The sequence below is a fragment of the Rhinolophus sinicus genome, linkage group LG17 (assembly GCF_036562045.2).
Source record: "Rhinolophus sinicus isolate RSC01 linkage group LG17, ASM3656204v1, whole genome shotgun sequence".
In the NCBI taxonomy this organism is placed as follows: Eukaryota; Metazoa; Chordata; class Mammalia; order Chiroptera; family Rhinolophidae; genus Rhinolophus; species Rhinolophus sinicus.
This window is the reverse complement of record NC_133766.1, coordinates 3,082,578-3,099,374: the sequence shown is the minus strand read 5'-3', so window position 1 is coordinate 3,099,374 and position 16,797 is coordinate 3,082,578. Positions and strand designations below refer to the sequence as shown.

The following is a 16,797-nucleotide window of genomic DNA, read 5'->3' as shown; positions in this document are numbered from 1 at the left end:
TCTGCCCCAAAACTCTCCATCCCATTTTGAATCTTAAAAATTAAATGACTCTAATACGTATCCAGCCAAAAACCCTCACTGCCACTTGGAACACGTGGCCCAGTGATCAGTTTCACAACTATTCTTAAAAACTTAAAAGAATTTATATACTAGAAGTCCTTACTACCAGTGTAGGTACTAAACTCCATAAAAATACTTTTCATAACGGTACAAATCATTTGAGCCATCCAGTTAGTTGAATTCTATATCATTATTTTCTAACAAGTCTTCATTAGATGATGTTTTCTCAATGCCAGGTCTGACAGGCCTGGGCTTCAACTTGGCCCTGCCACCTATTAATTGTGAGACCTTGTTAACCTTTGGCTCTGAGCTTTAGTATTTTCAGAGCGAAATTGGTCTATTAATAGCACGCCTGTCATAGGACTGTTGTGAAGATTAATTGAGGTAATGTTTTACTACAGTGCCTGGTCCATGATGGGTGTTAAATAAATGTCGGAAGTTTCAGAAAACGGTAAGCTTATTCATTGAAGGTAGACCTGGAAAGTACTTTCTCGGACAAAGGAAGTTTTGATTTAGCTGCAGAAAGGATATATTCTATTAACCTATTTGCATAACTATTGCAATTCTTGAAGCTTTCACAGGTTAAAGACGCTGCTTGGGAAGGGGGGCCAGAGACAGGGTGGAGAATGCTCAATCAGAGGTAACTTCTTAACTTAAATTTTTTGTGGTTTGGCATTCATTTCAAGGAACATTCGACCGCAGTACATCAAGGCTGTTGTTTCTCCTCAGTAAACAGATTGTCTTTTTTCAGTTGTTAAAGTGATGATGATAGGTTGGATCTTAACAAAGATTGACCTCACAGCCCAGGTTCCTCTCCATAAAGCAAAACCGTTTCCACTGGAGCTTGTTTATGTAATGATACAGAAATAGAAAGCACTGGTATTTATAAGACTGCCTTTCTCCCGAAGGAGTCTGTTTAATTATATGAGATGTGATTCTAGTTATGCTAAGACTAGTTTCCACTACACCAGAAAATTCACTCGAGAAACCTAATTAAATGATTCCTTTTTTCCCCTCCCTTAAGACAATTGTGTTTTACATTTTGAAACACGATAAATTTAATTAGGGCTGGGCTTTATTTGAGAATGTTTGCTTGCTTTTTCAGTTTAACTTTCTTAAATTCCAGTTTTACATGTGTCACTAAATGTTAATTGTAGTTTTTCTATACATATGAATAGCTGTAAAATCAAAACATGTTTTCTGCTGCTGAAAATATGTCACCTTAAAACGAATTTTGCCAGTGTCACATTGGGTCAAGAAAGTCTAATCTAGTGCCATGAGGTGCTGGCTCAGGTAGTAGATGGCCATCAGCTGTTACCTGTTAGCCATTAGCCACTGATATAACTGCCGTGGCTATGTTGGTGGGTTGGTTGGCAGAGAGGTGGACGGCAGATTGCCGATCATGTGGCTCCTGCTTCCTGTGTCTCCAACCCAGCTGCCAGTGAGAATATAGTGGTATGACCCCCCTATCTATGGCTCCGTGGGTGTTCCTTTTGGCCTCACAGTATCCTGCATTCTTGTGGGGAGCAGGACTAGAGTCCCTGCATGACACTTAGGAGATACTTGTCTTTACGATGGTCACTTACCATCTATTGCCTAATTTCACTGACCCTTACCCATATTTTCCAGACAAGAGGACCTGAAATAACCTGTCCAGGTATGAGCACCAGGAGCTGGCGGGGGAGGGGAGGCAGGGCAGTGCTAGCCAATCAGAAGCATAGTCAGTGCACATGAAACAATGAGCTTCTGATGAGGGTGTGGCCAGGAAAACGGCTTTTAGACAAAACTGTCATTTTAAGGGTCACCTATTGACAGACATGGTACTTCTGCTGTCTTCAGAATAATGTGACCTAGGCCCCTTTCCTGTTTTCTGTACTCCTGAAAGATCTAGTCCTAATCTCGGCGCTGGCTTTCCTCAGCCTTGGAAGAAGAGGAGGTATGTGGAAGTAGGCTCAATAGGAAGAATGGTTGCCGGGCAATCGTCTGGGAAGGTGATGGGTGTTGGAGCTCGGAGGAAAGCTGCAAAAGCCTTGGGCGGGAAGTCAAATTCAACTTCTATCACTGTGTCAATCTTTGAAGTGACATTAGAAGGCGTAAATGTTGCCAGTGCTGTGGATCCTGGACGTTCCGTTTTTCTAGCTCACTGTCTTTATTTACCTCTCTTCTCACATGATCTCATCAGTCATCAAAGGGCAAATGCCGACCATGTGAAGGGGGCGCTAGGAAGACGCTGTGGAGAAAACAGAGAGATGGAATGTGATCTGTGAAACAGAAGTTTACAATACAGAGGAAAACATAAACAGGCAATAGATAATCAAGGACATTTAAAGAGAAAGGAAGGCCCATAGTTTATAGATGTTAAGTGTCCTAAGAGCTCAGAGGGAAAATTGCCTTGGCTGGAGTGGTCTGGCAAGACTTTCTGACAGATAACATGATCCTTTTTAAGTTCAGAGTATCCTCATTCTGGGGCTCCTATACAACATTTTATAGATGGATGAAAAATTGAATGAAAACTGAAATCTATTAGGAGTTTCTGAAAGCTATTTAGAGAAACAATAATGGATATAATTGATCTTTCTAATTTCATTTTTGAGTTTAAGCAGAATGAAACTGGACACACACACTCCTTCACCCAGGAAACTTGTTGGGGCCTCATTCACCTGCTTGTTCTTTCACTTTTTCAGATCTCCTCATTCATAGATGCTTTCATGCTCTTTCAGTGGCCTCTCTCTCTGCTCTACCCTTCACTGTAATGGAGTTGGCCAAATAATTGATGACGGTACCGTTAAAGTGCTCTCAAATTAAATACGTGTTTTCTCTAGGTCATAGATATCCCCAAGTGTCATATAACATAAAGAGCTAGGATGTAGCATGTTATAGTAGAAAGAACATGGGCTTTCCAGGTATGTGACCTAAGGCAAATTAATCTGAGCTTCAATTTCTGTGTCTGTGAAATGGGTAGATACCCCTTATCCTGATCAGACCCAGCTGTACACAGTGCTGTTTTGAGGATTAAATGAGGCAACCTATGTAAAATGCTCCACATAAAAAGGTCGTAATAAATCATTCCAATGTGGTGTGTGTCACATCACTAATCATTTTCTGATGTTATAGAAGTGAAAGGAGAAGACTGTCTTCTAAAATAGGAAATTTCTATTATCTTCCTATAGGTGTTCTTAAGAAAAACTCTCCAGTTTTCATTTAGATGTCTTCGCCTCTTTGGCCCATAACAAATAATTGTGTTATCCTAGCTGTCTTCTACATGTGTCACTAAATGTTAATTGTAGTTTTTCTATACATATGAATAGCTGTAAAATCAAAACATGTTTTCTGCTGCTGAAAATATGTCACCTTAAAACGAATTTTGCCAGTGTCACATTGGGTCAAGAAAGTCTAATCTAGTGCCATGAGGTGCTGGCTCAGGTAGTAGATGGCCATCAGCTGTTACCTGTTAGCCATTAGCCACTGATATAACTGCCGTGGCTATGTTGGTGGGTTGGTTGGCAGAGAGGTGGACGGCAGATTGCCGATCATGTGGCTCCTGCTTCCTGTGTCTCCAACCCAGCTGCCAGTGAGAATATAGTGGTATGACCCCCCTATCTATGGCTCCGTGGGTGTTCCTTTTTGGCCTCACAGTATCCTGCATTCTTGTGCGGGGAGCAGGACTAGAGTCCCTGCATGACACTTAGGAGATACTTGTCTTTACGATGGTCACTTACCATCTATTGCCTAATTTCACTGACCCTTACCCATATTTTCCAGACAAGAGGACCTGAAATAACCTGTCCAGGTATGAGCACCAGGAGCTGGCGGGGGAGGGGAGGCAGGGCAGTGCTAGCCAATCAGAAGCATAGTCAGTGCACATGAAACAATGAGCTTCTGATGAGGGTGTGGCCAGGAAAACGGCTTTTAGACAAAACTGTCATTTTAAGGGTCACCTATTGACAGACATGGTACTTCTGCTGTCTTCAGAATAATGTGACCTAGGCCCCTTTCCTGTTTTCTGTACTCCTGAAAGATCTAGTCCTAATCTCGGCGCTGGCTCTCCTCAGCCTTGGAAGAAGAGGAGGTATGTGGAAGTAGGCTCAATAGGAAGAATGGTTGCCGGGCAATCGTCTGGGAAGGTGATGGGTGTTGGAGCTCAGAGGAAAGCTGCAAAAGCCTTGGGTGGGAAGTCAAATTCAACTTCTATCACTGTGTCAATCTTTGAAGTGACATTAGAAGGCGTAAATGTTGCCAGTGCTGTGGATCCTGGACGTTCCGTTTTTCTAGCTCACTGTCTTTATTTACCTCTCTTCTCACATGATCTCATCAGTCATCAAAGGGCAAATGCTGACCATATGAAGGGGGCGCTAGGAAGACGCTGTGGAGAAAACAGAGAGATGGAATGTGATCTGTGAAACAGAAGTTTACAATACAGAGGAAAACATAAACAGGCAATAGATAATCAAGGACATTTAAAGAGAAAGGAAGGCCCATAGTTTATAGATGTTAAGTGTACTAAGAGCTCAGAGGGAAAATTGCCTTGGCTGGAGTGGTCTGGCAAGACTTCCTGACAGATAACATGATGCTTTTTAAGTTCAGAGTATCTTCATTCTGGGGCTCCTATACAACATTTTATAGATGGATGAAAAATTGAATGAAAACTGAAATCTATTAGGAGTTTCTGAAAGCTATTTAGAGAAACAATAATGGATATAATTGATCTTTCTAATTTCATTTTTGAGTTTAAGCAGAATGAAACTGGACACACACACTCCTTCACCCAGGAAACTTGTTGGGGCCTCATTCACCTGCTTGTTCTTTCACTTTTTCAGATCTCCTCATTCATAGATGCTTTCATGCTCTATCAGTGCCCTCTCTCTGTGCTCTACCCTTCACTGTAATGGAGTTGGCCAAATAATTGATGACGGTACCGTTAAAGTGCTCTCAAATTAAATACGTGTTTTCTCTAGGTCATAGATATCCCCAAGTGTCATATAACATAAAGAGCTGGGATGTAGCATGTTATAGTAGAAAGAACATGGGCTTTCCAGGTATGTGACCTAAAGCAAATTAATCTGAGCTTCAATTTCTGTGTCTGTGAAATGGGTAGATACCCCTTATCCTGATCAGACCCAGCTGTACACAGTGCTGTTTTGAGGATTAAATGAGGCAACCTATGTAAAATGCTCCACATAAAAAGGTCATAATAAATCATCATTCCAATGTGGTGTGTATCACATCACTAATCATTTTCTGATGTTATAGAAGTGAAAGGAGAAGACTGTCTTCTAAAATAGGAAATTTCTATTATCTTCCTATAGGTGTTCTTAAGAAAAACTCTCCAGTTTTCATTTAGATGTCTTCGCCTCTTTGGCCCATAACAAATAATTGCGTTATCCTAGCTGTCTTCTACATTTGTCATCGGAATCTCCAAATGCATCTACTTTCCTTGCCTGGCAATCACAAACTTAGAAAAATCTGTCCAAGTCCTCAGATCACCTTATTTAAACGCATGGAATGGGTTAGTAATCATTTCATCTTTCCACTAAATCACCTCTACAACCTTGCAGGCAGATGATACACAGCCACTCACAAGGAAATCCAGTACTTCCCAAGACTGCCCAGTTTGAACTCTTCCTTACATGGTTGAAAGTTGCCTCCCAGGGATTGCCAGCCTTTGATCGTAGTTGATCCTTTTGGAAAAAATCTAACCCAATTTCCACACAGTGTTAAAACGAAAGCAAAACGGTCTATACTGTGCTTGTGAGGCGGGTGTGATATTGCTGAGATTGAAGGGGCTGGTCGTAGGGTTGCTGGGTAAAAATGCAGTATTTGGGATATATTTATACTTAAAAAAAGTGTTGTTTATTTCAAATATAGATGCCCTATATTTTTATTTGCTAAATCTGGCAGCCTAAACAAGTGGTAGCCAAAGAGAACAAAGTTGAGCTAGCCAGTCAACAGGCAGGAGAGGGAAGACTCGCGGTCCATCTGCTCAGTCCTGCTCAGGCCCATCGCTGTTCTATGGCCTCAGCACATCTGTGGAAGCCTCTTCAGCGCATCCATTCCTACGGAGAAAGTCTAGCTCCCTCCCCCCGAGGGAAAAAACACCAATTTTCCTCTCCCTCTTTGCGCCTTCCAGGAACCTGATTCTTGCTTAGGCAAACGCAATCCCTACCTGAGGGGAAAGCAGGGGAGTTCTTTCATTAAATGCTGGGACCAGCATTTGAGTTTGCACGAGGATCTATAGCTGCTACTTTTCACATTTCAACTCAAAGATTTAAAGACAACTGCTGTTTTCACCCAAACATCATCATCTCCTGACGTAACATTTCCAATCTCCCCTCATTCCTCACATTCGATAGTTAATGAACTTGAAATAAAATGGGCAGAACTAAACCCAATGGTCACGTGGGAACTCTGCTTATATACCTTGACTGCATTGTAGCCAATGGCCAGTAAACATGTGGAAAGGTGCTTAATTTTGTTAGTGCCACACAGGAAACAAAATCACAGGTACCACCACTCCCCTCCCAAGGTGGCTAACATTTAAAAAGACTGACAACAGCAAGCATTGACTGACACATAGAGCTTTTGAAGTCTCCTAGCTTGCATGTGGGGTGTAAATTGGTACAACCACTTTGGAAAACTGGCGGGACCCACTAAAGTTCAATATGTGTATATCCTATGCCCCAGCAATTCTCCTTCTAGATATATGCCCAAGCGAAATGCACACATATGTTCACCAAAACACATGTACGAGAATACTCTTAGCAGCATGAATCCCAACAGCCTAAGACTGGAAACAACCCACAGGTCAATACTAGAATGGATAAATCCTCTCTGACATACTCAGGTGATGGAATACTCTACCGCACTGAAAAGGAACACTCATTGATATATGCACACTATGAATATCACAAACATTTGAGAGAAAAAAATATAGTGTGATTCCATTTATATAAATGTTTAAAACTGGTAAAGGTGGTCTACAGGGTTAGATATCAAGAGAGGTTACCTTTAGGAAGAAGTGACAGGGAGTGCCTGAGAGATGGTGTGAAAGGAGCTTCTGCAGTGCTGGTACTGTTCTTTCTTGATATGAGTAGGGACTACATGAACTTGTCCATTTCATAATAATTCATCAAGCTATACGCTTCTGAATTGTGCGTTTTTCTGCATGTTGTGCCTTAGCATGAAGTTTTTAAAAAGATAATATTGAATGTACAGTCAATCTAGTTTTTCACACGATTTGCATTTGATGTTGTTAACATTCTCAATACAGCACTTTATCCTGAAATTCATTGTTATTTCGGTCGATTAAGATATTTTGAGAACCTGGCTGTGTCATTCAATACATTAGCTCTCCTTCCAATTTTATCTTCGGTCCCCTGGCACGCCCATGGCGGCTTCCCTCTGAGTGGACATTAGAACAGATAAAACATCTGGTTGTGAACCAGCTCACTATATTTTCATCACTCTTAACAATTTTGTATCTTACCCACAAGGATGTGGTAAATTTAGTCACATTCCTTATTAAAAGTCAAGATACACTTTGTCTTTAGCATTCTCTTGATTTGAAAGGTTAATAACTCTTCAAAAAAAGGAAATTGGGCTCGTTTGCTCTTGGGTCTGAATCCATTTGACTCCTCTAATGCCCTCTTGCTCATCTAAGAGCTCAGTATTATCAAGTGTAGTGACGGGCGAGGCTGCTGTCTTCCCCCCACTGCACACGTGGTAGGATTGCACTCCTCACCTACTTGAAATTAGATGTGTCTGCATAACTTGTTTTGGCCAGTGTCACGTGACAGTGGAAGGGAACCGTGTCACTTCTGGGAGAACACTTTAGGAAAGAGTCTGCCCCATGGGATCTTCTTTTCCCACTGTCTTGGCAGCCAGAAGGTCCAGCCTGAGTCCCAAAGTGAAAGTAACAATAGAGCATAACCTCCTCGGCCAGCTTATAATGGACATGCAGCAGGAGCAAAAGATGAACGAGGAATAAGCCGTTGTTACTTCAAGACACTGAGATTTTGGAGTTGTTAATGAAGCAAAACCTAGCTTTGACTGACGCATCATGTTTACCAGTCTGTGGTTTCCGGAATCCACAGATAGCTTTGTCTTTTGAAATTCAGAAAAGAACGTGCCCAACCCATTTTCCAGCCCATCTTTGGTTCTCCATCATTTTTTGAGATGACCGACATTACATCTGTCAGCCTTTCAGTATTTGGGGATGTAGGTTATCTGGGCTGGCTCCTTGGATTTATTTTAAATGACTGGGTGCATTATCATGACTTTCTTACCTTGGACTTCAATTCTTTCCTAGCGATAGTTGTTATACTTTTCAGTTTTCCATAATGGAGAAGGCAGAAACAAAGAAGAATAGTATAGTATGTCACATTTAAGCTTCCTGCTTATTCCTCTTATTAATTACCTTGTTTTCAATAAAGTCTAAAAGTCCCTCTGGGTTCTCTTAGCTTTAGCATTTTTCCTCAGTGTCACCTCATTCTGGGCATTTGGTTTTCTCATAAGTTCACATTACCACTTATCAAATTCACTATCAGAAATTATTTGTTTGATTTACTTCTCTGTTGGCTGGTACAACTGTGACTCAGTGCTGCTCTTCTTCGTTGTTGTTTTTTTAAACTTAACTACATGCTTCTTCTGTCTTTTGTTCACTTCTTAGCATTTGAGTTTACCCGGGCTTTTCCTTTTAAAGGTTATCTAATTCCTAATATTTAACACTCATTTTTAGAAGTTTCTATACTTTTTTTAATTTGTTAGTTAAATATACTGTTTTCCCTGATTTTTAAAAATGCTTTCCAAAGTCTAAGATACATGTTTAACTGTTTCACTTTTTCCTTATAATACTCTCACGTATCCCAATGTGTCCTACCTCCGGTCGAAATTACTTACCAGTTCCTCCCTATTGGTCAGTAATAGTTCCTCCTCTAAAAAAAAAAAAAAAAAAAAAAAAAGTCTCTTATTTTTTGTGTCACCTATTCTAGGAACTTGGATTACTCTGAAAAAGTTGTGGATGAAATTCCTTTTTAAGTTGGCAGAGCATGATTTTCACAACTCTCAGGCATGAGCATTTAATTGGCTCCAGCAACTAAAGGAAGACCTTCGGGAATCCTAGTTTTCTCAGAACCATCTGGGTAACAAATTAAAATTTCCACATTTCTTCCCACTTACAGTTTAAAGTGTTAACACACACACACGCACACACACCTTTAAAAATGTTCCCTCTATTTAGTTAAGACTGTACCTTAACATACTTAATCTCTTGTTTCTATACAGAGGGTGCCAAAGAAAATGTATACACATTTTAAGAAAGGAAAAAACTGTAATACTCGATATATAATGATAACAAAAGATGAATACCAGTCACGTGTAGACTCGTACAGTTTTTTGGCACCCCCGGTATAAGACTCCACTTTGCTACTCACCTTTAAATGTTCGCACACACTAATTCACATCTATACTTTTTTTCTTTTTCAATTTTCAAAAAGGAGAGAGAAAAGCTGACAGACCAAAAGGGTGGGGGAGGGGAAGAGGAAACATGACGACAGAAGGAAAAGGGGTGTAGACTGAATGAGCAGCACCCCAGGACCTCCACCCCTTCATGAAAACAGTGCTCTCGCTCTCCCCATCTTGTTTGTAACGGTGCTCATTTATGTGACAGCGGGTCAGGGTTGGAGGCCGAGTTTGTGAGGGGTTCTTTTATAGGAAAGGGCCCATTTGAAGGTGACTCAACAACCCTCCATCACTTATCACCACTCAGTCACTTAAATAAGCAGTCCACAGGGTAGAACAAAGCCAACAGAGAAAAAGAAATCAGGAAAGGGAGTGAATGAATGTAAGTCAGCTCTCCTCCATTCTCAGCTTTTCTTTCCAGAGACCTGTTCGGGGCCTGTGTGCTGTGACCAGACAACAATCCTGGACATTTGTCTGGAACATGAACACTCAAAGACAAGTATTGCAAGACCGGGCCATCGTCAAATTAGCAGCTCATTTGCCAGACCTCATCGTTTACGGAGATTTCTCTCCAGAGCGACACTCGGTGGATTATTTTGATGGCGTTTTGATGTTTGTTGATATTTCAGGCAAGCACAAAAGGGCTGTTAGATGTGGGTGAACAACAGGCTCGCATCGGAATTCACACACAGGGCTTGAGGGGAAGAGTCCAGGGGCCGTGTCTGAGCTTTTGTGCTGTTCCCACACGTAGCCCCCACTGAGGAAACAGGCGGGAGGAGGGATGGTTCTCTCACATCTTCCCTTACCAAGCATGTCCAGTTCCGGGCAAACTTTAAGGTGCCCAAGTCCCACACATGGAACCTTAGGCTCTAGTGCCCCAGTCCCGTCTTCACGGACTCAACCCCCCAAACCCCACACACGTCCCAGGCAAAACTCACCTCCAGGAAGTGGTCTCTCCAGATGTTGTTTACCTCTTAACAGTAAGCGGGCCACCTCTTGAGATGTGTTTGAATGTTGTGTGTTTTCATTGGCATAGAATGGCAGTTCTATACCCAGGTTATGGAATTGCAGTCCTCTCTGTACATGTCGAGAGACATTTGAAGGGAAGAGGTCGCTATCTAAGAAGAAGCCCTGCCTGCTCGTAAAAGCTGAGGCCCACTGCTCTGCAGTGTGGTCCTCTTCTGGTTCTGTCTGGTCCCTGCGAGCAGCCAGGGCGCCCAGCGGCACGTTTCTTACAGGTTTCACCGCAATGACGGAGAAGTTCAGCACGGCCATGTACATGGACCGAGGGGCTGAGCAGCTGGTGGAAATCCTGAACTACTACATAAGCGCCATCGTGGAGAGTGAGTGTCCCCGTGGGCGCCTGGCTTCAGGCCATGGTGCTCCCTTGTTTTCCTGTGTTTGTTGGTTCTCCCCCAGTCCAGTCCTATTGCTCAGCACCGGTCATTTTCCCCAGGAACTGTGTATGAAACCGGTCTTTTGTGAAATACTGTGTTTCCCGAAAGGAAGACCTAGCCGGACCGTCAGCTCTAATGCGTCTTTTGGAGCAAAAATTAATATAAGACCCGGTCTTGTTTTACTATAAGACCAGGTCTTATATAATATAATGTAATATAATATAATAATATAATATAATTCATTACATTAATTTTCTTACATTAATTTTCACTTCAAAAAACACATCAGAGCTGATTGTCCGGCTAGGTCTTATTTTCGGGGAAACATGATATAATACAGTACAAGTGAAGGAATGTAATCAAACCTCAGTAATCCAGAGTATCGGCGGGAAAGAATGCTTTGCGTTTGTTGAAACACTGAATCTGAGCCTACTTTTACAAGAACTGTAGCAGTAATGCTCTTAGCTATTATTCAATGGTAGCAAACACAGTCACTGAGAGAATGCTGTATGAATAGGTGAGTGATTTATAATGAGCTCATCAGTAATATGTCTCCTCACGATGGGTTCTGAAGCTCTTAGAGCCGACTGAAAAATCTGGTCTCCTTTTCAACCTCTGCCCACCATCTCGTTGACATTATTTGAACTATTCATGAAGAAAAGGACTTACTTTATTAAGGTAAAATCTAGGTCTAGTCTTCCATCAGGCTCCACGTTTGCTAGTAATACCTTAATATAACCCACTGAACAAAGTTTAATGCTCCTGAAAAACAGAAATGGTATCTAATTGTTTTTGCATCCCACTCAGTACAACAGCATTCAACAAATTTATGATGAAGCATAAATAAGAGGGAAAAAATTGTCCATTTATGTCCTAAAGCCTAAATAAACAAAATGCAAGTTGACCATAGCTGTGGTTTCCCAATTTTCTGAATCTCAGTTCTTATGGCTCCTGTCATGCATCCACTTGCACAAGCTCATAACAACCTCAATCAGTGGAAAGCCTTCCATCGTCATAGGAGTAGGGTAGCTGTCCTCAGAGCTCATCAGAAATCCCCCTTCCTCCTGTCCTATCTTCTCCCACCCACAGAAACGGAACATGTGCACAATCTAGTTCAATGTACTCACCCCACATTTGAGGAAACACACTCAGGTGGGGTTGAGTGACTTGTCTGAAATGACATCTCTAGGATAAGTCTCTTCTCTTAATCGCTGTTCTCTCAACCTAATTTCGATGCCACTGATGAAGAATGAATGTTCTTTATTAGCTTTAAGAAATCAGTGTCTGATGTAACTTTCCTTTTTTTCACAGAGGTGTTGATTTTTGGAGGAGACATCTTAAAATTTGCAGGTAGGGGAGCTTCCTGAGATGGGAGGTGTCAGAAAGGCACGCTACGATGCCTGGGCTCTGCCACGGGAGGCATCTCAGAGACAGCGATGGCCAGGAGACCGGCGTGAGGGCTGTTTCTATACAGATTTCATACAAAATGGACTGATCCCCAAGGCAGGCCAAAAGCCCCCCGTATGTCTGTCTCCTCAAGGTGATTCGCTTCTCGCCCTGTGGAAGGTGGAGCGAAGGCAACTGAAAAACATAATCACCTTGGTAATTAAATGCAGCCTGGAGATCCATGGATTGTTTGAGACCCAGGAGTCAGAAGAAGGCCTGGACATCCGAGTCAAGATAGGTAAGCTTTTGAGAAAGAGGAGATGCTGCAGCAGTTGGATATGATCCTGTCTCCTGAGGCATCTCCCTCCCAAAGAGAAAACAGTGGAACAGGTGGCCCAGCCCCACCAGCGTGCCTTGAAGTTGGGCATTAGGTTAACCAGAATGTGAACTTGGGCGCCCTCCCTTACCAGCTGAGAGAATGCAGGCTAATCCCAATTATCTCCTTCATAGGTTCTTACAAAGAGTACATTTAAGCAGCCAGTGTCGGCCCTGGCCCGTAGCAACCAGTCCCTCAAGTAGTCTTTTCATTACTGTTACTGTTGTTGTTGTTGTTGTTGTTGTTGTTAGGGCTTGCTGCTGGCAACAGTGTGTGCCATCGCATACAGTAGAGAGTCGCTTGTGATTTCATTCATTCAGCAGTGTCCTCAGACCAGTCACCCCACTTCCTAAGAATGCTGCACAAGAAAAGCTTAACGGGTCAGCCGACAGTGCAGCTCCAGCTTAACAGAGGGCTTCTTAAAGTCATACATCGAATTACGATCACGTGTATTTCTGTGCTGTTCACACCCACAGCGTGTAGCAGACAATACCCACATTGTGTCATTTCTGCTGCACTACAGTCCTGAGTTGGAGGCATCAGGATTCCCAGTTCACTGGGCCAGGAATGGCATTCTGAGGGGTGTAAATGAATGGCCACAGTCTGTGCTGTTGTGTTACCTGCCACCCAACCAACTTGGCAAACGTAGAATTCTGAAGTGTCAGAGATGATAAGCCAACGCATCGGAGGGCATCCAGTTAACTGTTTCTCAGCTTTCTTTGTTACTCAGTTTCCAAATGACCTAAGTCTTCTGTTGAATAAAAGTCAAAGTCGTTATAATACTGAGTATTTTTCCCAAGCTAACCGTAGAGAGTCTGATGCACTATCCTCCTGGAGAACGATGTTGGTTGGCTGTTACACAGGTGGCGACAGTACCGCTATTTTTCAGGAGTCCAAGCCTCAGTGTGTTTCAGAGGGGTAAATATATGTCAGCGTCGACAAATCAGCACAGCAGAGAGCAAAGGTTCAAAAAAACCTTAATGTTAATTAGACATTTAAAAGAAGTTTGCATCCCTTATAGTTCATTTATATGTACGTTTGATGTACATGTCACACTTTACAACATTCTGTCTTCTGCTGCTCCAGTAACAAAATCTCCAGTTCACAACTTGAAAACAGTTACAAGCCACACCTGGATGGGACATCGGACTGTCAAAATGCCAGCTCCTTTCCCCAGCCTCTGGCTGTGGCCTGAAATTCGACCCTATGTGTTTCTTTTCTGTTAAAGCCCAGACCGCTGATAAAATGCAAATCCTCCCCCAATAGGAATTAGCAAAGTCATTCTCTGTTGCCCTTAAGGATAAATAAATTGAAGAAAAAGTAACATAACTTTGGGGACTCATAGGGTGGGCCATCTAGGGAGATAAATGATACTGGAAGGTGAAATCGAGTGGCTGAGTTTCTAGGTTTGGGCGAAGAGGAGTTCTGGAAGGCCTGGGCCCAGGAGAGGCACCTTCTGATCTCTCTGTAAATTTTAGAAACTAGATCTTGCTCTGAGGTGGTACAGTCACACCAAGATTCTGATTTTCCCAAGAAGCCGTGTGTTGGGGAACAAGCCAGAACTTCCCGTACAAACCTACTGTTTGCCTTTGAGGCACCAGACAACCCTCCGACTCACCAAAAACTTTTCTTTCTTTTTTAAATTTAGGTTAATTTCTTAAGACCACCCTCTACTTTTAACTTTGATGAATTTTTCACAAAGTGCATGACTTACATGGATTACTATCCTTCTGGTGACCACAAAGGTAAGTAACCCCCACGGACAAGAGCCTCGGCCTCTACCCACGGTCAGTAGGGTCTTATGCCAATGCCACGGCTCCATCACACAGGGCAGTGCCCAGTACAGCCCAGTCCTGAGCAGCACACGAAGGGACCTCCTCCCATTCCCCCCAACATCTGTTCTCAGGACAGCCTTCCTCGGGTCCCTGCTTCTCCCCGGCAGTGACGCCTTTCCCTCATCTTCCAAACATGTACAAGTCTCCGTCACGATGAAAGAAACAAATGACACGTCTCTGAACCCTACTTTCCCTTCCTCTCCTTCTCTACCAAACTGCTCACAAGAGTAATCTGTGTGTCCGTCCTGCGTCTCTCCATCCTCTCATTTCTGTATTCACCCTGTAAACATGGACGGCACGTGCCTCAGGGCCGTGTGCTCACCTGCTCTTCAGTCCTGAGCCCCTGACACCCAGCTTCTCACCCCTCCACCTCCTGTCCACTGAGACTATTTATGTCAAGGTCACTCCTGACCATCAACTTGCCAAACCAGGTGGCTTCTCCTCAGGCCCCATCCAAGGTCACTGGCCTTAGATTGCTCTCTTTTTCTGGGCACGTGTCTTTGCCTCTTTCCTTGGGTTCAGGAATATTCTTTCCTAGTTTTGCTTTTCCTCCTTCACCCCCATTTTCAGGGCCCTTTGCTCCGTCTCCTTTCATTCCTTAAATGTCGGTGACTTCAGGCTTCTGTCCTTGAACCTCTAGTCTCCCCCACTCACCTCTTGAAGGACATTCATCCGTGTTCAACTTCCCGTGATTCCCCGCAGGGCTGGGACGAGGGTGAGGAAAGCAGGAGCCTAGGGCACAACATTTAAGGACACCCTGTTCTCAAGGTTTTGCAAGTTGTCTCAGACTTGTCCTGAATCATAAATTCATTAAAAAAACTGCCTGTGGGCCATCCCCCCGCATGTCAAACTGGCATTCCAACATTAACCTGTTGTCAAAAAACGATTAAGAAGTCACTTTCGGTGATGCAAACAAACTTTATTGAACACTTTAGGACATGGGCAGTCTCCTTTCGGAGAATTGCAAAATGAGGCAGGAGGCAAGAAGCTTTTACAGGATAAAGAATAAAGGATGGGAAGAGACAAATAGAAAAGATCTGATTGGCTGGGGCCATACAGCCAATCGTGTTTGGGGTGAGAAGGGCCGCCCAGAGTTGGTTTGGCGTTTGGGGATTGGCTGACTGCATGGGCTGTGTTTCTGGTCAAGCAGAGCATCTACAAGGACAGAAAGTCACCTAAGTTTCAGTGTGCTCCCAAGGCCACCAGGGCAATGGGGTAACTTGGTTAGGCTTCCACACAGTTGCCATCGAACCTGGGATGAGAAACCAGTCTCCTGAATTTTACTCCTGTTGTTCTCTCAACCTGATATCCCCTTCCTTCTGTCACCATCGTCCTCTGTTGATTGCCATCCCCTCATCTGTACATTCCCATCACCTGTGGCGATAATTTTAACTCAAGTCTGGAGGTAAAAAGCCCCCAAGTCCCAAAGTGTGATGATAATCAGAACGGGGCCTCAAGCTGCAAGCGACTGAATTTTGGGAAACCTGCAACCTCTAAGAACGTCTCGTTGGATTTCCCTTGGCCCTGCTTAGCCACCAGGTGTCCCAGAGTCCCCCAACTGAACTGTGACGGCCACTGCCCAAGGGAATGGGGCCGGGGAGCCTCCCCTCTCTAGCAGTGCAGAGCCAGGCCTCTCTTTCTGAGCCGGCCCCCCCTTCTGCCCTCTCAGACCTCCTGAGGCTTGCGTGCATACTGGAGTCCAATCCCGAGCTGGAGTCGTCCCTCCAGAAGTATGTGATGGAGAGCATCCTGAAGCAGGTATTTCCATAATTTAATTTATTGGCTTTCGGGGAGTCAGGGACCCTGGATGGCTGGAAAGATCAAGAAACCCAGTAGTTAGTAATATGTTTCATTGAAATAAAAGAGGTGGGGCTGACATTCGCCATGTGTAGGGGACTATGAAATGGATCGTTCGAATCAGAATGCTTTTCAGAGTTAAAGGGGCATCGTTCATACTTGCACTGTGACAACAGGGAGGCACTAGGACTGTGTCACCTTATACAGCTGGGCAAACTGGAAGTGTCCCGAGCCTATGTGAACCAATGGCCACCCTTTCTAGTATATGCCACATGGCAGAAAGATACCAGGTGAATGAGCCTCGGTGCACTATTTCTCTAAGTCACGTGCATTAGACCTAAGCTTTGAAAGTAAACAGTATAGATAATTAGAACTCTCAGAACTACCTCCAACCCGAAAGTGTCCCTTCTTACCCACTTAGATCTAGGCTCGCTCAAATATATTAATCCCTGTGAATTCTACCTCTCTCTCACCACTCACCATGTGCCAG

At 43.4% G+C, this 16,797-nt stretch overlaps 1 protein-coding gene across 1 annotated transcript in view; it reads left to right on the top strand.

Moving 5' to 3' along the window:
* The first annotated feature begins 9,209 nt into the window (after positions 1–9,209).
* Positions 9,210–16,797, top strand: part of ADCY10 (adenylate cyclase 10) — a 45,753-nt gene continuing 38,165 nt past the window's right edge. The window contains exons 1-6 of the mRNA XM_074322438.1: positions 9,210–10,145; positions 10,755–10,859; positions 12,225–12,263; positions 12,454–12,638; positions 14,324–14,420; positions 16,180–16,268. Coding sequence (XP_074178539.1) covers positions 9,893–10,145; positions 10,755–10,859; positions 12,225–12,263; positions 12,454–12,638; positions 14,324–14,420; positions 16,180–16,268 — 768 coding nt within the window. The 5' untranslated portion in view covers positions 9,210–9,892. The remainder of the gene's footprint in view (positions 10,146–10,754; positions 10,860–12,224; positions 12,264–12,453; positions 12,639–14,323; positions 14,421–16,179; positions 16,269–16,797) is intronic.